This window comes from Capricornis sumatraensis, chromosome 8 (genome assembly GCF_032405125.1).
Source record: "Capricornis sumatraensis isolate serow.1 chromosome 8, serow.2, whole genome shotgun sequence".
NCBI lineage: Eukaryota > Metazoa > Chordata > Mammalia > Artiodactyla > Bovidae > Capricornis > Capricornis sumatraensis.
The window spans coordinates 104026510-104048978 of NC_091076.1; the positions used below are offsets into that span (position 1 = coordinate 104026510).

General features: G+C 55.1%; 1 protein-coding gene across 7 annotated transcripts in view; it reads right to left on the reverse strand.

Annotated features, from left to right (window-relative positions):
- Positions 1–22469, reverse strand: part of SEPTIN9 (septin 9) — a 149736-nt gene that overhangs the window by 12251 nt on the left and 115016 nt on the right. For 4 of the 7 annotated variants that reach the window (XM_068978564.1, XM_068978563.1, XM_068978568.1 and 1 more), the window contains one exon: positions 400–591. In XM_068978564.1, the coding sequence (XP_068834665.1) occupies positions 400–591 (192 nt within the window). Of the gene's footprint in view, positions 1–399; positions 592–12231; positions 12375–13152; positions 13254–16307; positions 16450–22469 lie in introns of those variants that run through there. The other 3 variants (XM_068978566.1, XM_068978565.1, XM_068978567.1) reach the window with 3 other exon arrangements.

Consider the following 22469-nt stretch of genomic DNA (forward strand, 5'->3'; position numbering starts at 1 on the left):
ATGCAAGGTCCTGGGGCTCCCGGGAGGAGGTGAGATTCAGACAGCGTTGGGGAGGGAAGGTGGGGGCTGGCCCCTCCAGTGCGATCCACCCTTAGCTGCGGGACATACCAGGATCCACGTGAAGTTTGATGGAAAAGCCCTACAAAGCCCCCACCAGAGAGTCTGTATCCCTCACCGCTAGACCACCCACACTGCAGGGTTCCGATCCAAAGCCGTGGGGGCCGGGCTCCCCACTGCTGAGGATCACCTCAGTAGAAGAGTCCACACGCTCGTCTGTCCTGCAGGCCAGGCCTGTCACCCCGTTTTACAAGAGCCTGTGTGGCCGGCCGGGGAGGGGCAGGGGGGCTTCCTTGCGTGGCTCTGGGTGGCTCACCGGCTGGATGAGAGCGGGGGACTTACCCACCACCATGATGTTGAACTCGAAGCCCTGCTTCATGGCCTTCCTGCGCATCTGCTCCAGGATGGAGTCGATCCCCACGTAGCCGAAGTCCACGGAGGCCTTCTCGTTCCGTGGCGCAGGCGGCTGCTTGAGCGCGGCATCTCTGGGGGTGTCAGCCATGTCGCCAGCGCTGCTGGGAGCCGCCTCGGTGGCTGCAGGAAGAGGAGCGGGCGCTTTAGCGGGCGATGGTGGGGGAGGGAGGACATGCAGGTGGGGGAAAATGAGGCTCAGTTGCCCAAGAGACCCGGAGGAATGCCTCAGAGCCAGACCCCTCGGCCCAAGCTGTCCTGCTGCCGTCTGCCTGGCCCACAAAGCCTCACCCCACAACTCAAGGCCTGAGCCAGGACAAAGGAGAGGACGACCCTCTGAATGGAGGACGGAGGGAACCAGCCAGTCCCAAGCACCTGCCGGTGGCCCCGGGCTGGCAGGAGTGCAGAAGGAGGGCGGGGACCCAGAGCTAGCTCCTCCGGGCACAGTGGTCCCACTGGTCCCTGGGTGATGGCAGGAAGGAGAGGGCCCATGGGCAGCACCTGCGGGTACTGCCCCCTGCCTCCCACCTGGACTGGATTCAAATGTCTTCTCTCTGGCCGCCCAGCACCTGCGGGGCCCCACGCCCACAGCCTGGGAGGCAGTTTTGTTTTCAGGTCTGCAGACAGGCAGATGGGACTGAGCTGCTCAAAATAACTCAGGCTGCTTCGGTCTACGGGTCAGAGCCTTCCTCCTCTCCTCCTGGGCTGCCCTAAGAGTCCACGTGACCCAGCTGGAGGCCTGGGGGGGCGGGCGAGATGCCCAGAAAGCTCCCAGTGGGGACCCGAGGGGCACCTGGCCTGCAGGGCTGGTCAGGGCGCTCAGGACCATGTGGGTTCCCCACGGGTCAGCTGCATCCGGGGGAGTACCCCCCACCACAATGTGCACATCCAGACCACACCCTTCCCCGACGGCCCTCCCCAGCCCCTCCGTTGCCCCCGCGGGTCCAAGCTCTTCCCACCCTCTCTGTCCACTAAGAAGGATTTTCAGCTTCATCCTGCCTCCCAGGAAGGATCACAGTCTCTTCTCCCGGGGCACCCTGAGCTCATGGGAAGCGACCACCCAGCGAGTCCAAACACTCCCCCTCTGCCCATGAGCCCCTCTCACAGCCCTCAGGGAGAGGGTGCTGGTGGTTTCCAGAGCAACAGCGGCCCCCCCCCCAGGTGCCCACCTCTCCAGGGGGCATACCCCACTGCCAAGGTGGGCAAGCAGCCTTCCCAAACACGGCCTCCTACCCATCCCCTCCTGCCCCTGCCAGGAAGGTCACTGCCGAGCTTTCAGATAAACTGCGTTTTGGTTTCCTGAGGAAATAACCGGACTCCACCCCACCCACCAGGTTGCACCTCTGCAGCCACCTCCGTCTTCAGGAGCCTCCAAGGGAGCTGAGATGGGAGCCAGCACCCTCTCCTCCCTGCATGCCCAGGCCAGTAAGAGAGGAAAGATGACTGGCCCTGTTAGCTTACAAATCCCAGAGACTGGGGTGTCGCTGGTTTATCCCCAAGTCAGTCACTAACGTCCCCCTATCCTTTGCCCGGAACAGGCAGAGACATTCCTGCTTCAGAGAACAGGGGCGTTAAACATGTAACGTAACACCATAACAAGGCCAGGGGATGCCTGGGGGTCCACACATTTCTCCTAACAACAAGCTGATGCTGGAGGTTTTGGTTCCACGTCCCACCTCACCCCATCCCCGGGCCGGGGAAAGGCAAACGGCCCAGGAGGCAGGGATCCCCCCTATTCGACCGCCACTGGGGGGCCTCCTCCCTGCACAGCCCGGAATGAATTGCCTCTGCTCAGAAACACTCTGCCCTAGGCTCCGGCATCGTTAAACAAACAAAGACCAGAGCTGCATCTGGCCCGAACGTGTGGCTCTGGGGCTGCTTCCTGGAGACAGACATGGGGCCCTGTCTTTCGGGACAGCAGTTCAGCCCTGCCCCACGTGACCGAAAATTGCTTCCATCTGTCTGCGGGTCTGGGAGCCATTCTGCCCTGGACTGGGCCAGCCCCCTGCCCCGCCCCCACATCTCCCTCCATCCCTCACTCCCTCCAGAGTAGCACAGGGTGGGGGTGGGGAGACTCCTCTCCACAGGCTCCAAGAGCAGCAGAGAGAGGCTCCAGCCAGCCAACATCCCCTACAGAAACCAAAGCAACGCCCCCTGCCCACCAGGGCCCTGTTAGAGGAATAATCAGAGAAACGGGACAAGCATCATCATTCCCGCTGAGAGAAGGGCCTGGCCTTCTGCACAGGTGAGGGCCCATACCCCCCGAGGCCCCTCCTCTGGGAGGCTCCATGGTGGGCAACCCCCACTCTGTCTGCCTGGATGGCCGGCAGATATGGGACCCTCCCGCTATGCCCACCCTGATAGGAGGCTTTGGGTCTGCCTTCAGGACCCCACGGGGGAGTGTAGAGGCCCCCAGCAGCCAACTGGCCCAGAGATGGTCTCTGTGAAACTCGGGGTTTCTGTGATTCTTGCAGCCTCAAGGACTCTAGCCAGCTGGACGGGACGGTGGAGACGGGCGACTCCAGCACTGTCCAGTGAGGCAGCCATGTGTGCCACTTCTTAGAAATTGTGGTGAAATTTACAGAACACAAAATGTACCATCGTAACCAATTTTAAGCATGCGGCTTGGGAGTGTAAAGTACATTCATGTTGTTCTGCACCCAAGCTCCTAACTCATCTTGCAAAACTGAAACCATCCCCGTTAAGCATGAACCCCCGCTCACTCCCCATTCTGTTTTCTGTCTCCATGAATTTAGCTACTGTGCACCCCAGGTCAACAGAGTCACACAGTATTCATCCTTTCGTGACAGGCTTGTTTCACCAAGAAGGCCCTCAAGGTCAGCCCACGCTCTAGCAGGTGTCAGGATGTCCTTCCTTCTGAAGGCTGAGTGATACTCTGGTGTGTGGATGGAGCACATTTTTAATTCATTCATCAATGGACACTTGGGTTGCTTCTGTTTCTCAAGACCCGGATTTCAAAGCTTTCTGAAACATTTTTGACCCAGTGGGAATGCTGAGTCAAATGGTAGTCATATTTTTAATTTTCTTCAGAACCACCAACTGTTTTCACGAACATGACATCCGAGCACTTAAAATGCAGCTAGTCTAATGGAGGAACTCAGTTTTTTATTTAATTTTAATTCATTTCAATTTAAAGAATGATACATGGCATGGGGACTTCCCTGGCAGCCCAGTAGTTAAGACTCTGCCCTTCAAATGCAGGGAGTGAGTGTCTGATCCCTGGTCAGGGAACGAAGATCCCACATGCCACAAAGCATGGACAAGAAATTAAAAAAAATTTTTTTTAATTAAAAAAAAAAAAGAATGACACATGACAGTGGCAGCTATCCTGGACAGCACAGAACTCTTGTCTAACCTCCTAATTTTACAAACGGGGTGTGATTTTTTTTTTAAATGAAATGCACCGGAAGCAGTCTGGCAAACCGGAGACCATCAATGAATTTAGGCCTGTAACTTCACATTCACTCTCATGATAGCTGATTAACATACGTGTCCCCCCAATAGGCCACGAGCTCCAGCGAGGATGGCAGTGACGTGTGTGGATCCCCAGTGAGCCTCCAGAGCCCTACAGGGAGGGGACACTCAAGCAATACTGAGTGAATGGGGTCTTGGGGGAGACCCTCAAGGCGGGAGACAGGGAGGAGGGGCTCTGCTGCCCCGAGCTGCCCACAGACCCTCCACAACAACAGTCAGACCCACCTCCAGACCTGCCTTCTCCTGACTCATCCCCACCCCCAAGACCTCTGTCCAAACCACCTCCGCCGGTGACTTCTGCCCACGGCTCCCTCTCTTCCCTGTTAGCTCGCTTTTTGCTTCATACCCAAACTTTATCAAAGGCTATTAATAGGAAAAAGGAAGTTCTTAACAGAAAAACAAGAAGTTTCACATTTACATCCAAGATGACTTTCACTACAGTCTCTGCACGCAAACAGAGAAAGAGGGAGCTGCCCTCTTTAAAAGCGGGAAACGCATGTTCAGAGAAGTTAAGTAACTCATCCAAGGCACACCACACCACCGGGCGCTACTCTCCACTGCTCCTACTTGGGAATCCTTGGAAAAGGGGATGGAGGGGGCGGCACCGATTGCCATAGCCTCTCCTTCCCGGAGCCACATTCTGAGGGATGCCAGGTTTGCTGGGGTGTGTGTGTCGGGCGGCGGGGGTGACACCTGGGGCAGCCTCGCTTTGGCTCCACTGGGTCAGCCACTCTCTCTCAGGCCCAGGGCGACATCCCTGCCCACCACAGTGCCACCCTCCTCTGGGAAAAGACAGCCCAAGTGACCAACTGGGCGGGGGTGACCTTACACGCTGGTTTACACCCTCCCTCCAGCCTGATCATTTTCTTTACTGCGGTAAAACAGATGCGAGTTACAAAACTGACCCCTTTGACCATGTTAGGTGTTCATGTTAGTGTCATTAATCACATTTACGATGGCATGTAACCATCACCACCACCTACCTCCAAACGCCTTTATCATCCTGGTCGGGGGCTCTGAGCCCATTAAACGCTAACTCCCCTTCCCCTCACCCTGTAGGCTCTGTCCTGTCTCTGTGAATCTGGCTCCACTAGGAACCTCGTGTAAGTGGGAACATTCGTGAGTATTTGTCCTTTCGTGTCGGGCTTCTTTCACAAGCATCATGTCCTCGAGGTTCCCCCGTGCTCCAGCATGTGTCACCTTTCTTTCCTTTTTATGTCTGAGTAATATTTCATTGTTTAGCCATTCATCCATCAATGGACACTTATGAGGTTTCCACCTTTTGATTATGATGAATAATGCTGCTATGAACACCGGTGGACACGTGGCTGTTACAGTCCTTGCTTTCAAGTTTTCTAGTACAGCCTAATTATCAATATTAATAGAACCCAGCTGGTGCTCAGAAAGCCCACGGTTTGGACAAATAGGTAACATGGTCCCCCTACAGTCTAAGCGAGGGGCAATGCCCCCTGCAGACTTTGCGGCTGGGAACCAGGGCCTCGGATTCTCACTCTGGCTCCACGTGGCCCTCTGCGAGTCTCTACACCCGGCTCCTCACTCCCTGATCTGACTTTGCAAGATCTTCAAACCCAAGGTTGTAGCTCAGTCAGCAGCACCCCCAACTCCTAGGCCACGGGGTGGCACAAAGCAGCGACTCACGAAACATCTGGAAGGTCATCCACCCATGGATGAAAAGCCAAAGATAATGAGGTAATTCTACACCACGGACCACGAGCCGTTGAAAGCACTCATGTCCTAGACGAATGGATACGAAGACGTGGTATACGCATATGGTGGACATGAAAGACGAATGCAATAGCACCATGTGCACCCACATGGATGGACCTAGAGATGATCAAACTCAGTAAAGTAAGTCAGCAGAGGAGGACAAATATCATAGGATATCACTTATACGTGGAATCTAAAAAAATAATACATTGACCTTATTTACAAAACAGAAACAGACTCACAGACAAAGAAAACAAACTTAATACCAGAGGAAGAAGAGGGGGAAGTAAATTAGGAGTTTGGGATTGACAGATAAAAATTACTTTAAATAAAACAGATAACAAGGTCTTACTGTATCGCACAAGAAAATATATCCAATATATTGTAATAAACTAAAATGGAAAATAATCTGAAAAATAATGTATGAATGTAAAGAATATGTGTGTATGTATATATATACGTGGAATGGAATCATTTTGTTGTACACCAGAAACTAACCCGACACTGTAAATCAACCGCGTGTGTATGCATGCTAAGTCGCTTTCAGTCATGTCTGACTCTTTGCGAACCTACGGACTATAGCCCACCAGGTTACTCTGTCCATGGGATTCTCCAGGCAAGAGTACTGGAGTGGGTTGCCATGCCCTTCTCCAGGGGAATCTTCCTGACCTGGGAATCCAACCTGGGTGTCCTTCATTGCCAGTGGAGTCTTTATCCCAGAGCCACTGGGGAGGACCCGTAAATTAAAAAAAAAAAAACTAGCGTTGACATGTACATACTACCATGAGGAAAAGAGCTAGTGGGAACCTGCTATAAAACACAGGGAGCTCAGCTCAGAGCTCTGTGATGACCTAGAGGGGTGGGATGGGGGTAGGGGAGGGAGGCTCCAGAGGGAGGGGATATATGTATTCATATGGCTGATTCACCTTTTTGAACAGCAGAAACTAACACAACATTGTTAATCAACCATACTGCAATTTAAAAAAATTTTTTAAAGCACTAATGTCCCGACACGCTATAACAGATGAACCTTGAAAACACTATGCTCAGTGAAGAAGCCGGACGTGAAAGGCCACATATGGTACGAGTCCATTTAAATGAAATGCCCAGAAGAGGCAAATCCATTAAGACAGAGAGCAGACGGGGGCAGCCAGGGGCTGGGCCATCACGCCTATGGGACTTCCTTTTGGGGGATAAATAAGACTCTGATGCTGGGAAAGATTGACGGCAAAAGGAGAAGGGGGTGGCAGAGGATGAGATGGTTAGACAGTATCACTGACTCAGTGGGCATGACTGTGAGCAAACTCTGGGAGAGAGTGGAGGACAGAGGAGCCTGGTATGCTGCAGTCCGTGGGGTCAGAGCAGACACGACTTAGCGACTGAACAACAACATTTTCTGAAAGTAGATACAACATTGAGAATAAGCCCCACTGATGCACACGCTAAATGGGTGAATTGTACAGGGTGGGGATTCTATCTCAATGAGCTGTTATACGAAGACAGAAAAGTCGCTGCTGGTAGAGATGGATTGAAAAGAACCCACTGTGCCCAGGAGTGCCCACCAGCCAGCTGTACAGCTTGTGGACAGCTGAGGCCAGGACGCCCCTACTCAGGCCTAAGGTTCCTGTGCCCCCTACCCCAGCCCCCAGGCTGTCCAGCTGCACAAGCAGCCCCGTCATCTCCCAGCGAGGACATTCAGACCAGCGGGAGGAAACCTTGGCAGTGTTTCTCCACAGGCCTCCAATTTGAGCCCAGGCCTGCAACCCTAGTGGGCGAGCCCCTGCCCGCCCCCTTCACCACAGGGGCGCGTAGATCCGCCTTTTCTCAGGAACTGATGGGGAGGGGGTTGCTCTTAAATCGGGCGAGGAAGGGGTTCCAGCCTCTTCCATCCACATGCCTTCACAGGGGGCTCTAGGTCACAGCCCTGAGCCAGCACAAGCTTCAGGCGTCTGCTCCAAGGGACAAATTCCTCACCCCTACCCTGGGGTCTGTGTATCGCGGTCTGTGGCTGGCTGGGACCGGGACAGTGGGACGCACATCTGGCTGGAATGCAGCCACCAGAGAGGAGCCCGCGGAGGGTTTATACTGCATTGCAGTCCTGGGCGATCGCGAGCGGGGGCCTAGCAGGCCTGCAACACCTAAGGGTCACTCTTCGCCGCCGCCCCTCCTTGTCTGTCCTGCTGCCCTTCCTGCAGCCCAAAAACATCCCTGAAGATTCCACCCTCTCCGAGCACCAGCCTCCGCTGTTCAACATTGCTCCCAGCCAGAGGGGCACCCACGTCACAGCCAGGGACACAGCCCAGGACCAAGCTCTCAGGGTAAAGCCGACTCAATGACCCTTATTCTGCTCCCCCCCCACCCCCCCGCCCGCCGATCCTCTCCAGGGACCCTGGCACAATCATCCCCGCAGGCCTTGCTTAATCACCACCCACAGTGGCTGAGCAGAAAGCAAGGTGACCCATCTACGGACACCCACGAGACCACCCAACAGAAGCCAGCATCACCAGGCAGATCCATGCAGAAGCTTGATGTTGGGGGTCATAGGGACCTGTCCCCCACATACTCTTCCTGCAGGAAATGCGCCCCACCCCCTGCCCTTGATGAAGCCGTCCTTCCCCTATCCCACCCTCGTCCAGGTGCTTCTTACAGTCATAGCCTCCTGCATTCACTACGCACACATGTACACCTTGGAGATGTAACTGTCCTAGAAAAGATGCCAAAGAAATGGAAGATGCCAACGAGCTGGAAGAATCACACTCTCTGACTTTAAACAGTATTATTGATACAAAGCTACAGGCATCAAAACAGTACGGTGCTGGCATAAAAACAGACACATAGATGAATGGAACAGATTATAAAGCCCAGATATAAATCCTTGCACTTATGGTCAATTAATCTATGACAAAGAAGGCATGCCTATACATACATGTCTATACAACAGGGTAAAGACAGTCTACTCAATAAGTGGTGCTGGGAACACTGGACAGCTACATATAAAATAATGAAATTAGAACATTTTCTTATGCCATATACAAAAATCACTCAAAACAGATTAAAGGCCTAAAAGACCAGAAACCGTAAGACTCCTAGAGGAAAACATGGGCAGAACACTCTCTGATATAAATCCTAGCAATATTTTTTGGATTTGACTCCTAAAGTAAAGGAAATAAAGCAAAGGTAAATAAATGAGACCTAATCAAACTTAAAAACTTTTTCACAGTAAAGGAAATCATCAATAAAATGAAAAGATAATGCACTGAGCGGGAGAAAATATTTGCAAATGATACGACATACAAGGACAGGGAAACCTAGCGTGCTGCAGTCCATGGGGTTGCGAAGAATCAGACACGACTGAGCAACTGAACAACAAATGCTGTATAAGGGATTCATATCCAACACATAGAAACAGCTCATACCGTTCAACAACCTGACTACACAATGGGCAGAGGAAGTGAACAGAAATTCTTCCAAAGAGGAGATGCAGATGGCCAACAGGCAGAGGAAAAGATGCTCAACTAATTATCAGGGAAATGCAAGTCAAAATCACAAGGATATAGCACCTCACACGTGTCAGAATGGCTATCATCAAAAGGAATACCACAAATGCTGGCAAGGGTGTGCAGAAAAGGGAATCCTTACACACTGTTCATGGGAACGTAAATTGGTGTAGCCAGTGTAGAAAATGGTATGGAGGTTTCTTGAAAAATTAAAAATAGAACTATCTTATGCCCCAGCAACTCTACTTCTGGGTATATATCTGAAAAAAACCAGAAACACTAACTTGAAAAGATACATATGCCCTAATGTTCACAGCAGCATTATTTGCAATTGTTGAGTTGTGGAAGCAACCTAAGTATCCATCAACAGATGAATGGATAAAGAAGACGTGGTACCCACACACACACAAGAATATTACTCAACCATTAAAAAAAAAAAAAAAGAAATTTTGCCATTTGCAGCAAACATGGGTGGACTGGGAGGGCAGTATGCTGAGCGAAATAAGTCACACAGAGAAAGAGACACACTGCATGGGATCACTAATACCTGGAATCTAAAAAATACAGCAAACTAGTGAATATAACAAGAAAGAAGCAGAGTCACAGATATAGGGAACAAACTAGCAGTTACCAGTGGGTAGAGGGAAGCGTGCAGGGGCAATAAAGGGGTGGGGGATTAAGAGGTACAAACTTCTATGTATAAAGTAAGCCAGAAGAATATATTGTACAATATAGGTAATATAGCCAATATTTTATAATAACTATAAATAGAGTATAATCTTTAAAAAGTGTGAATCACTATATTATACACTTACAACACATAATGTTGTCCGTCACTTATACTTCAACTACAAAACATGGTTAAAAACAATTAACAGTAGAAAAAGATCCCGGGGTCCCAGTGGACCAAGACCATAATAATGATACATTCAACCAACATTTATTGAGTACTTATTACGTAGTAACAAAAAGAAGACATTATATAGGCTTGAGGTCAGTCTGGATGAAAACTATGGTGCCACATAGGAACAAGAAGTTCATTTATTCAAATGTTCATCAGCCAAAACTTCCAGGCAGATTCATAGTAATCCCTTACAAGCAAGGAACCCAGTCTGGCACAGGATTTTCGTGTTGCGTATCACAAGCCTCTTTTAGAAGCTGGTAAAAGATAAGGAGCCTCTCCCTAAAATAAGTACACATGAGGACAGGCAACAAATTGCGAATAAATTTGGACAATTTGTGGGGTTCATCAAAGAACCCCGTAGCTTTCTTGATGAAACTAACTTGGTCTAACGAGAACTTGGAATTTAATCACTTTATTTCTGAATTGAACTTCTCAACATACAAAGATATTGTGGGTTCCATGGTCAGGAAAGGGTGGGAAGAGTTTTTTAAAAATGATCAGGGAATCCCATGGTGGTCCAGCGGTTAGGACTCAAGAGCTTCCACCGCAGGGACCCCAGGTTTGATCCCTGGTTGGGGAACTAGATCCCCAAAGCTACGAGGCATAGCCAAAATATGAAGAAGAAAAAAAAGATGAAAAAGAACAGTAAAAAAAAAATCAGGGTGGGGGGACTTCCCTGGTGGTACAGTGGATAAGAATTCGCCTGCCAATGCAGGGGACGCGAGTTTGATCCCCGGTCCAGGAAGATTCCACGTGCCACAGAGTAACTAAGCCTGCACGCCTGCAGCTACTGAGCCTGTGCTCCACAACAAGAGAAACCACTGCAATGAGAAGCCCTTGCATCCACCGCAACTAGAGAATAGTCCCTGCTCGCCACACTAAAGAAAGCCCAAGTGCAGCAACCCAAACTGTTTGCGACCCCATGGGCTGCAGCCTGCCAGGCTCCTCTCTCTGTCCATGGGGATTCTCCAGGCAAGAACACTGGAGTGGGTAGCCTATCCCTTCTCCAGGGAATCTTCCCCCAACCCAGGGGTCGAACCGGGGTCTTCTCCACTGCAGGTGGATTCTTTACCAGCTGAGCTACCGGGGAAGCCCAGGAGAAATAAATAAATTAAAAAAAAATTTTTTTTTTTGATGATCAAAGGCAGGAAAAGAAGAAAAGGGCAGAGGTTATGAACAGCTGGCCTCCATCCCTGAGCTCAAGGAGAAAGCTGTGAGGGATGGGCAGGGAGATAAGGGCTGTCACTCCCTGTGGGGCTCTGAAACAGAATCTTTTCCCATTTACCAGATTCCGCTTTTCCTTGTGTCCCCGTGAACCTACCCCAGCCACTACAAACTCCCCATAAATGTCACAGGGGAACTTCCTGTTCCCTTCTAAAGATGGAAACACTGAATACAAATGACTGAATTTTGCAAATGTGTGCAGGCGGGGAATCAAGGCATGCATTTTTAAAGTGTACACGGCTCATCTAATTCAATAAGTAGTTCCAAATCGAATTACACTTCACACTTTGTACAGGGCAGGAAGCGTCTCCCCGAAGCCTGATGAAGAACCGGCAGGCCAGAAATCTGAGAGCCTGCCCTCTGGCCTGAAAGCCGGCTTAGAGTTCAGCACAAAGGCGAAGGCCTCTCCGAAGAAAGACGGGAGTTTGCAAACGCCAGGAGTTGCATCTCTCTCCCCACTGGATCTTTCCCAAGAGGAGACTCAAAACAAAGTCACAGCTTTAGGGTTTCTGTGCAGGAACAGATTGGGTGGAAAGACTTCCCACGATCCCGCGCCCTTTGCAAGACCTGGGAGGGGACAGGGTAGGAACAGCCCCTGCTCCTACCCGACTCTATTCATTCAGGGGCCCAGGGCGCCCCAAAGTCCGGCGGGGGGTGATTCCCTGCTTTTACTGCCCGCCCTTGTCTCTTGCCAAACCCTTTAAAGCAAACGTCTTCCCTTTTGTCCAGGAAAGAATCTCAAGAACCTCTTCACTTCTGCCAACACGGTTTCAATTGGCGTCGGTCGGTGGAGCCAGATTTGGACGGCATCCAACGCTCAGCCCGCACCCCCCCAACCCCCTTCTGGAAGAGGCCCCCTCTGTTCTTTCATTTCCAGCCCGCCTCCTGCCCCCCTCCTCCAGCAGAGTTCCTCACCCGGGTTCAGCAGCCTATTGAGACATCAATCTTTGGTCAGAGCAGGCTCCAACCTGCACGGCGTCCTAGGCGCTTTCCTAAAACGCGGCCTGCAGAACTGAGTGCCGCCGAATCCGCGAGGCGGAGGAGGCCAGGGATGAGGCCTCCGACTTCCTGTGTCAAGGGATTTATCTTTCATTCCGTGTTCCGCCGCCCACACTCGCCTCGAAGGCTCAGGGAATGTGCCCCCGAGCCGCCTCCCACCCCAGGGAACCTTCCAGCAGGATAGACCCTGCCCCAAGGCAAACCCGGAATCCAGCCCGCCCACCGCGTCCAAGCGGTCAGCCACAGAGAGATTCCGTTAGTTCTTGGCAAGTGCTTGCAAAGTTAAAGAGAGAAAGAGAGAGAAGACCTTCCCCTACAGATGGGTGGAAAGTGGCCATTTGTCACGGGGTGGAGTCCCCCGGCCCCCCTCTCCTATCAGCAGGACTGTCAGCAGACGCACACCAGAGCTCCATGCTGGGGAGGCTGGGGGCGGCCCCCTCCCGCAACTGATGAGATCATGTAAAATAACAAAAACTAGACAGGGTCCTCTGGGGTGCAAGAAAGCAGCCCCCTGCCAGGAGCTAAGTAGGAAAAGAGCTCCCCCGCTCCAAAGATACCAAGCAATTCTCTCGTCATATCTGCTCAGGCTCCGAGATGCTGCTTAATGAGGTCTCCCCCCCCACGCCCCCCAAAGGACCCCCTACCCACCCTGGTCCCTTCAGAGTGGCGGGGGCTGAAGGCACAGCCAGGGAGGGGGCCAAGCAGGGAGGGGCAAGTTCCTAGGCCAGGAGCGGAAGCCTGACCAATGACTCCATAAGGAGGGAGGGCCCCCTCGTAGCACTAGTTGCAGGGGCCTGGAAAGTTGTGGGGAAGGCGGGAGGGTCAGCAGCTTTGGACCTCCTTGAACCATGTCACCGTCCGCTGGCAGCTCCAGCTCTGGGCTGATGTGAGTCGAGGCAGCTGGCATCACGTCTCCTCTCCCCACCTCCAGCTTCTTCCTGCTCGAGAGGTCAGGGGGTCAGGAAGCAGTGCGCGCAGAGCCTGGGAACCCACACGGCCCCTCACATGGGTTGCTCCGTGTCCACTCAGCAGAGAGCCTGCCTAGACTGTGCCCACCTGCCCGCGGGGCTGCCTGGAGCCCTGCCTGCTGGAAAGGACCCCCTGATCCCCACCCCACGCAGTGCCTAGCCTCTGCTCTCCCAAGGGAGCCCCTGGGCAGAGCGGATATGCCAGGGCAGGTCTGTGACATCTTGGGCCACACCAGGAGCCACAGGTCAAATGCTCCCTGAAGTGAGATGGGGATGGTGAGCTCAGGTATATACACACACCCGTCAACCACAGGCTCACCCCAGAAAAAAGCAGTGTGTGTGGACAGCATGCCTCACTCCCTCAGGACACAAGTGCAACACCCCTGAAACACTGCCCACGGGAGATGCTGGCCACGGGTAGGGTGCACAGACACCCCCGAGCCCCGTGTGGGTTGGACATTAGGCAGAGTCCCGCTTCCTGCGCCTCCTGCACGGTCACACTGTGCATGATACGAAGCTTGGGTGCACCACTGGATGGGGGCTCTGACCAGACGGGGCCGCCGGCCCTTTGAAGGGGTCACCCTCACCCCAACTTCTCTTCTGCGGCTCCTCCTCTGTCTCTCGGTTCTCCATTGCCTCGCTGGCTCCTCCTCCACCTATAGAACCAGTCTGGTCCCAACTGGACACTCTCCCCAGTGATCCTGCCCATCCTCTGAGCATCAGATGCCAACCTCTGTCCAGATTCATACACAGTGCCAATCATGACTCAGCAGAGATGGCCCACTGTGCCAGGGCCCCTGCCCAGAGCTGGGTATCCTCGGCCCCTGCCCTAGTGAAGCCTGGATGCCTCCCACTGAACATGCCACCAACTGAGCTCTGGACCCATCCGTGCCACCCACCCCCATGAGTAACAGCATCTCCACCAATCCAGTTACTACAGCTGGAAACCCAGTGGGCCAGCCTTGGTCCCTCCTTCCACTGGCCCACATCCAGTCATCCACCCCAAATACTATCAGTCTGAATCCAACACATCTGAAGGCAGTCTCCTGGCCTCCCACCACCTCCATGGCTCCCACAGGCCAAGCCATCCCCATTAAGTCCCCCACCCCCCACCCCACCGCAGGGTCCATCCTTCTCAAGGCACCAGGAAGGCCTGTTTAAAACATATTCATCGCATCGCTCCCCTGGCTTGAAAGCTTGACTGGGTCCCCCCACACCTGGGATAACACAAGATCCCCGAGCCCCAGAATCCTGCAGCTAGGACCCTGTTCCATCCCAGACTCCCTGTGTAACCCTGAGCAAGTAACTTAATCTCTCAATGCCTCAGGTTTCTGATGGGTAATACGAGATAATATCTGCCTTGTAAGAGTTCCGTGAGGACCAAACGAGATATTTACAAAGCACAGACTGGAGCCTGGCACAGCCAACGCACAGAGCATGTGTTAATAAAATAGAAGCCCATGCCCGGCTCTCCAGTTTCGGCACGCGCACCATCTCCCTGGCTCCTTTCCTCTCCTCAAACAAGGCTCCCCAGAGAGGTCCTCCCTCGGCTCTGCTCCGGGGGACTCCCAGTGTCCCATGGTTCTCCTCCCAAGTGCCCCTGCGCACAGCCTGCAATTGCAAAGTCTAACTCCTCTGTTCACAATCCCACAGCCCAGTACGTAAGATGTCAAATGAGTGAATGAAAGGCCAGCTCGCTGCCTGCAGCCCTCCTCTCTTCCCAGAGCATCGCGCGGCCGCTGCTCCCGGGTCGGTGCAGGCGGCCCCTCCGCGAGGCTCCCGCGGTGCTGGCCTGCATCCTTTCCCACGGGCTTCCCGGGCTTCCCTCCGCTCAGCCTTCCTCGTGTGCCAGCATGTGAATGAGATGTGAACAATTTCCGGTTTCCATCTCCCTTCTGGAACCACAAAGCATCTCGGCGGAAGGATGGATGCATTTCCTGGGACTGCTCCTGCCCATTCAGGAAATTCTGTTCAGGAGGGGGCATGGAGATGCCCACAAAGGAGAGGAGACTGGGCGGCCCCTAATCCCTACCCGCTTCCTGGTGTGTGCGCCCTAAGCTGCTTCAGTCGTGTTCGACTCTTTGCCACCCTATGGACTGGGGCCCACCAGGCTCCTCTGTCCATGGGACTCTCCAGGCAAGAATACTGGAGTGAGTTGCCATGCCCTCCCCCAGGGGACCTTCCTGACCCAGGGATCAAACCCGTGTCTCTTACATCTCCTGCCTTAGTAGGTGGGCTCTTTACCACTAGTGCCACCTGGGAAGCCCACCCACCTCCCCACCTACCCCTAACTGGGGCCTCAGGGCACGTGAGGCCTCCTCTCCCTGAAGCTTGGGCAGAGCAGGCAGGGGTGCTGGAGGGGCGGGCGTGGGGAGGGGGGCCCTCAGGTCTGAACACCTGGGCCCACCCGGGGCTCTGTCTGACCCCTGAAACCTCAGCCACACCGCTCTCCACACTGCAGCTGACCTGGCCAGTGCCACGGCGAGGAGTGGGTCCCTTACGTGCAGTGGCCGGGCCACCAGGCACTAGGCATCCATTAATTTGCTGTCCAGCAGTTAAAGGTAACACAGCATCAGCCTAAACTTAAGAGCGATTGGGTCAGCTGGCGAGGGATTAATCGCAACACCAGCAGGGCCTCTGCAGAAGGCCCCTAGAGCACTCAGTCCTCAGGAGCTTGGCCAGGAACACAAGAGGCCGGGCCGGGCCATCAGAGGAGAGCTGACCGCCATCCGGGCTGGCCTGCGCACAGCACTTTACAGTTTACAGGGCGCTCAGACTTGCTTTATCGTACCCGATCCTGGCTTCACATCCTTCCTTAGACTCTGCATTTCCTGCCGTAATTAGCTGACACTTTTGAAATCAGACCAAAATAACAAGAGCTATAGTAACAACACGTTCTCCTACAAGTTGAGATGAAAGTTAAAGGAAGGGGCTCGCCGGTCCCCAGGGCCTCCCCCACTTCCTGGGACCCAGCAGACCCCCCCAACCCACCCCCTACACCCTCCGCACGCGGTGGAGACCTACTGTGGACCGAGAATGTCCGGCGTCCTCCAACCGATCGACCTGTGCCTCTGAAGGAGCTTCGCCTCAGTCAGCACAGGACCTGGAGGCGCCCCCCGCCCCCGAGGGTGGGAGCCTGTCCCCTCCCAGGTCTCCCCAACCAGCGGCTGCGGGAAGGAGCCACATTCATATGGTAATTTCTGCCTGTGAACTGCCGTGGAGCGGAGGGAGGGCGGGGAGGACAGGGAGGAGGGAGGAAGCCGGACCGCCCCGCCGCCTTCCCGGGACGCGCCGGTGGGGCCCTCCCCGGCGCGCTCCCAGGCGCGATGCTCAGAGTGGACCCAGCAGGCACCCAGACGTGCGCTTGTGCGGTGGCTTAGAGAGACATGCAACACGCATTCGTCCCGCAGCTTAACTTTTCTGCCAGTGATGCACACAACCGTCCAGAAAGGGTGTAGCTTGTTGCTCCTGCAGATTCTGAGGGGAACAGCAGTCACCCTCACACTCTCCCTGGACCCCAGAGGCCGACCTCCCCTAAGCCCTGCATTTCCACCCTCCCAGGAAGGAAACACTTCCCCCTCCTGCCAGGAATGGAGATGGGGGTGCATCCTCGTCCCCACCTTCCCACTGGGGGAAGGTACTCCAACCCCGCCCACTCCTTCCACCCACTTCCTCTTTCGCCGCCCCTACTTCACCGTCACGTGTCCCCCTGTCTTGCCTGGAGAGGACACACAAGCCTTCCTTCTCCCCTTCCTGCCTTGTCCTGGGCCCTGTGCAGGCCAAGGAAACCAGAAGTCAGTGGCAGGACCCAACAGGCTCCTCTGCGCCTTGGTCCCACCCCCAACTCCTCCCTGCATTAACTCCTCATTGATTCATCCTGTTCCGCAAAGCTTGGACTCACAGTGAAACCAAAGAACCCCCAGCCAATTGCACCGAGACACAGATTCAAGACTTGACACACAGTGCTCACAGTCACTGGGAGTGGGGCCCAAGAGACCAACAGTGCACCCCTAACTGGGTGCTGGTGAGCCAAGTGTTCCAAACTGACTGTGCAGGTCCCCAAGAGAAATGAAAACACACGTGCCCACCCAAACCTGGGCCCCGGTGTTCACTGCGGCACGATTCACATGACCTATAAAGTGGACACAGCCCAAACAGATGCCCATCAGCCCACGAATGGATAAACGCAATGTGATGCAACTGTTAAAAGTGGAATACTGTGCAGTCATAAATAGGAATGGAGCAGGGACACATTACGTATGGACGAACCTTGAAAACATTACACCAAGTGAAAGACGCCAGATACAAAAGGCCACCCACTAAAAGAAAAAAAGAAAGCCATCACGACATGATTCTACTGATAGAAGTTACTAGGAGAGGCAAATTCACAGACAGCAGGCAGATTCGTGGCTGCCAGGCGCTGAAAATGACCAGTAATGGACTTAAGATCTCTGAGAGGTGGTGATAAAAATATTCTGGAATTGGTGATGATGGTAACTTTGTAAGTATACAGGAAACCACTGAATTGTACACAATTAAAGGGTGCATTTTCTGGAATGTGGATTAATATCTCCATAAAGCTATTATCAACAACAAGAAGGCCGATGATTGCGGTCCCCAGGGAACAAACCAGAACAACAACGGTGTCCTGTTGTCCACGGCTGGCCCCCCCATCCGCCGCACCAATCCAGCCTGCACGCCCCTCCCCACTTTCCATTCAGCGGCCTGTGTGTGTATGTGTGTGGGGGGGTGGGTGATTCTGGTGACTTCTCCACCTGTGAGGCCCGCTCCTCACACCACCAGTGCTCATAAGGACACAACATGAACTTTTAAGAAGGGGCCTCAGCGTCACAGGCTAGAACCTGTCAAGTTATAGAATGACCCAGGAGCAAGCCCTGTTTACTACGAAGGAAGCCTCAGCCTGAAAGGAGGGGGATGGGGCAGCAAAGGCAGCCAGTCAGCAATCAGAAAGGCTGAACGTGGCTCATCCCGGATCTCTGCACAGGAGGGACAAGAGATGAAAACCTTTGCTACCCAAGACACCCACTCAGACCCCCTCCATGTGCCTGAACCAGTGGGGTGCAGCCGCCGTGGGCCAGCGCCCGGCTGCACCCCGCCACCGCCCACCTGACCAGCCAGGTGCTGAGGCTGGTCGGAGTTCTGAGTGCTAGCTAGTCCGGAGGAAATGACTGCAGAGCTGCTGGGGGGGGGCACCGCCAGATTTCCTGGGCCCACCTCAAATCCGTTAGAGGCCCAAGTCCTCCCTCCACCCCTGTCCCAAACCCTCAGGATGCCAAACAAGCCACAAGAGAGAACTGAGTGAAGCCCCACTTTTACAAGGTGGTGCAGGCCTCAGAGGGGGAGGAGCCCCCAGGTTTCTCAAGGTTTAATTATAACTTTAGCACTTGGGTTTCGGGGTGCCCCGTGGTGTGAATCAGCTCTTTACTTCCAGCCATCCTCGGGGAGCCCCACGGTGAGCTGTGGGGGGAGCCTATAGAGAGGCCTCTGGCCTCAACTGTACCCATCCCACAAAACCCGAGGACCAACTCCCCCACCCCTGACTCACACGTCTCCCCGCAAGCCAGTGAACTGGCAGCAGGCTGAATGCAGAAACTGAGGTGCACACGGGGGTCACCCGCCCATCTCTCCGTGGCCCATGAGGGCCTGGCCCCCAGGCACAGTGGCACCTCTTCAGGAGATGGCTCCCCCCTCCCAAAGCATTGCTGGATGGATACACGAAGGAGTGAAAGAGTGAGGGGGACAGAGGCGGCTGCTGGCACACAGGCAGGGTCCCAGGAGCCTCAGGGAGACAGGACCGGGCTGTCCGGTTCCACGGTGGGCCCCGGAGGAAGCTGGGGAGGCAGCCAAGAGTTTGGAAAGACGGAAAAGCACAGCTGAGCAGCTCTGCAGCAGGCAGGCAGGAAGCAGGCATCTGCGGAGGGGCTGCTGTGTGGGGGTGGCCCTCACGGAGGTGAGCCATGTGAGAAGCAGCTGCCACATGGACACGGGGCGGCCCCCCCACCTCCTGAGCCCTCTCCTCTGCCTGACTGCTACTCACCATCGCACTCCAGCCCCGGAGGGTGGCCGTGGAGGCCAGGGGACACCAAGGCGCCTTCCTACCTGCCCTCAGCACCTCCTGGGCAGTGGGTGACACGCACAGGACCTTCTGTTTTCCCACTTTCTCAACAACTGCACTTAAACCAATGGAAAACAGCTGCCTCTTAAAACGTTCTCCTTCCCATGAGGAACAGTCGGGGAGGATGGCGTTTCGTCACGGACCCGTCCCAACCCACCTCGCTTCACTGCCCACCTCGGTCACGTGGGGAGGGAGGCAGGCAGCCCCCCCAGCTGGTGACGAGGGTCCCGTGACACTCCTGGACGTGGAGACTGGGGGCCCCAGGCACCTGGCCCCGGGGAACCCGTGGTTGGGAGCTGGCGCCAGTTGTGGGGCTCCTGGCCTGGTGGGCTGACTGTAAAGCCACTGGGGTGACTGAAGGGATGTCAGCGGAGCGTGCGGTTTGCAGAGTGGCCCCGGGACTTCTCCCCTGCCGGCGGGCTGTACATGACACCCTCCACCACTCTCTGCACTCTCTGCCCCCCCCCACCAGCCCCCCACCAGCCCCCAAATGAAAATCGAGAGGGATTCTCACTCCAACTCAACGGGGCCGCTGTCCACCTGTCGATCGTCTCCGGGGCCCACAACTGACCCCAGCAACTGGCAGCTCTTCCTTGGTCCCAGGCAGCCGAGAAACAAAAGACTGGGGTCCTGTCCTCACTTCCCAACGGCTCCCACAGCACCCGAGCGTGGAGGCAGGCCCGGGGTCATCTGATCCAGTCCCCTGCCTCAGGAAAATGTATTCAAATCACCAAAGAAACGCTGCTGTTCCGTCCTTTCTCTTTAAAAAAAAAAAAAAAGGGCCAAGGAGCGCTCATGAAAAGAGAGCAAAACAAATGTCTGTTCTTACAAGGCTCTCTGAAGCTTGTCTCGTCTCACAGGAACCACAGAGCGTTTGAATAAAGATGAAACACCGCGATCACACGGTATTGCTCACGCCTCCACTAAGAAACAACAGGAGCGTCCAGGCCTCCACAAAGACCGAGAAGGCTCAACCCGACACAGGGGCACGGTCCAGGGCAAGACACACAGGCAGGACAAGACGTCCTCACCTGGCGTGAAGTGTCCTCCTCGCAGGAGGGAGACTCATTTTCTTGCCCCGGGAAAGGGAAAACCTTATCTGTCCTCAGAGGCCTTGGTGACAGGCCTGGGAGATAAGAGAAGAGATAAGGGTGTGGGAGGCGGGAGGGGGTGCACGTGCATTCCACTGGGGACACCAGCAAGGACGCTTGTTGGAGTGATCACCTCACTGGGCACTCGGTGCCTGGCACTCGCAGGGCAGGACAGGGCCAGGGGTCCCCCTCCAGGGCACATGGCTCCAGAGGGCCCTGTGGCACGCATGCCAGAAGCAAAGAAACAGAGGATGGAGCACCCCTCCTCCACGAAGGCTCCGTGGGGGTCAGGGTGGGCGACTGAACCCCAACCTGGAGCCTCTGAGAACAGCCAGGATGCTCTGGAGTTGACATCTTATGGGGTGGGTGCTGTCCCACCCCACCCCCCGCCAGCCTCAGCAGAGCAACAAGAAATGGGGTGCTTCTGCTATGATCTGGCTACTAACCCCGGTTAAAGGGTTTATTTACGCTGGAATGGCCGGGAAGGGAGAGGAAGCAAACTGGTTCATCTTCCCTCTTTCGGGCCCTTTGCTTTGAGCTGCTCTTCCCCTGCCACCAAGGGCCAGCCACGCAGCCCAGATGGGTGGGTGGGGTGATGCAGCTCAGCTCCTGTGGGGGACAAGTGAGCCCAGGTGAGGCCAAGTGGCCACTCAGGCCCCTGCAGAGGTGGAATCAGAGCTCCCCAGGCCTCTCAGCAGTAAGCCCTTCTCTGCCTGATCTCAGTAGTAATAAAAGAGAGTGGCAAGTTAGAACCCCACCCCCCCACCCACACCCCAGGGCCAGATGTTCCACCTACCGCTCTGCGAGCCCCAGTACAGGGCCCGTGGGGAGCCTGCTGGGAGGTGGGCAGGCTGGAGGGCCCACCAGGTGGGGCAAGGCGCCCTCCCGGCTGTGGATCAGACCCGCACCTTTGCTGGCCACCCCCCTAGGCTGCACAGCCAACAGGCTCGCCTGCAGAGCTGGCTGACTGGCCACCACCTCGGAGGCGTTCCTGGGAAGGCGTCAGGAGGCTCCACTGAGCTGCTGAGAACAGGTCCCTACCTGTCCCAGGAACGAGGCTGGTACTCAACAAACAAACCCAAGCCTGGTGCTGGCAGGCAGAAGTCTGGGAGGGGAGTCCTGGCCAAGGGCTATGATGCCTGCTGGAAGCATCGTCCTCAAGACCCCGACTGAGGGGAGGTGGGACCCCAGCTCCAATCCCTGAAGCATCTATGGCCTAAGCCAAGGTTGGGGGCGGGCAAGAAGAGGGATGAGGCTGGCACAGCAGGTGTGGAAGGCTGACCGCCACTGCCGAGGGCCCCGGCCAGGGACTCGGGGGGCCAGCAAGCGTCTGTCCTCACCCTCACAGGGTGAAATAAAGTCCTGCTTCCTACACACCCGGCCAATGGGAGAGACAGGGAGCCCAGAGCCATCAGCAATCTGGGAAAGGACCAGGAGTGAGCCGTGTGGGGGGTGGGGTGGGGGTGGTGGCGGTGACGGGCGTCCTAAGAGACCTCTGACACCACAGGAAGCCAGTGCCGCTCCATGCTGCTGAGGGGGTGCTCTCCTTCTGCCGAATGCATCTCAGCCCTAGGACGCCGCCCTCCTGCAAAGCTGCCCTATCTGATGAGAGAACCGTTCAGGCTGGTGGTGACACAGCAGGAAGTGGGGAGAGCACAGGGTGGCCGCGGACGCAGGCAGGGGGTGGGGCAGTGTCAGCCCCAGGATCCTGGTTGTCTTAAGGGGTTCAGGGCTCCTGGGGTGAAAGCCCTGGTGAATCCCAGCCTGGAGGCCTGGGACGATGGACCCGGCACTCAGGAAACAACCCCGTGGGCCCCCTCAAGGCTTGGTGTTGGTGGGGGCCAATGACAGCAGGCGCTGTTGTTCTGCCTCCTGGCAGCCCCCTTCCCAGGAAAACAGGGCTCTGCCTCCTCCAGGACAGAATGCCCGGTTCCCCCCCAACACACACACAGCAGGTCC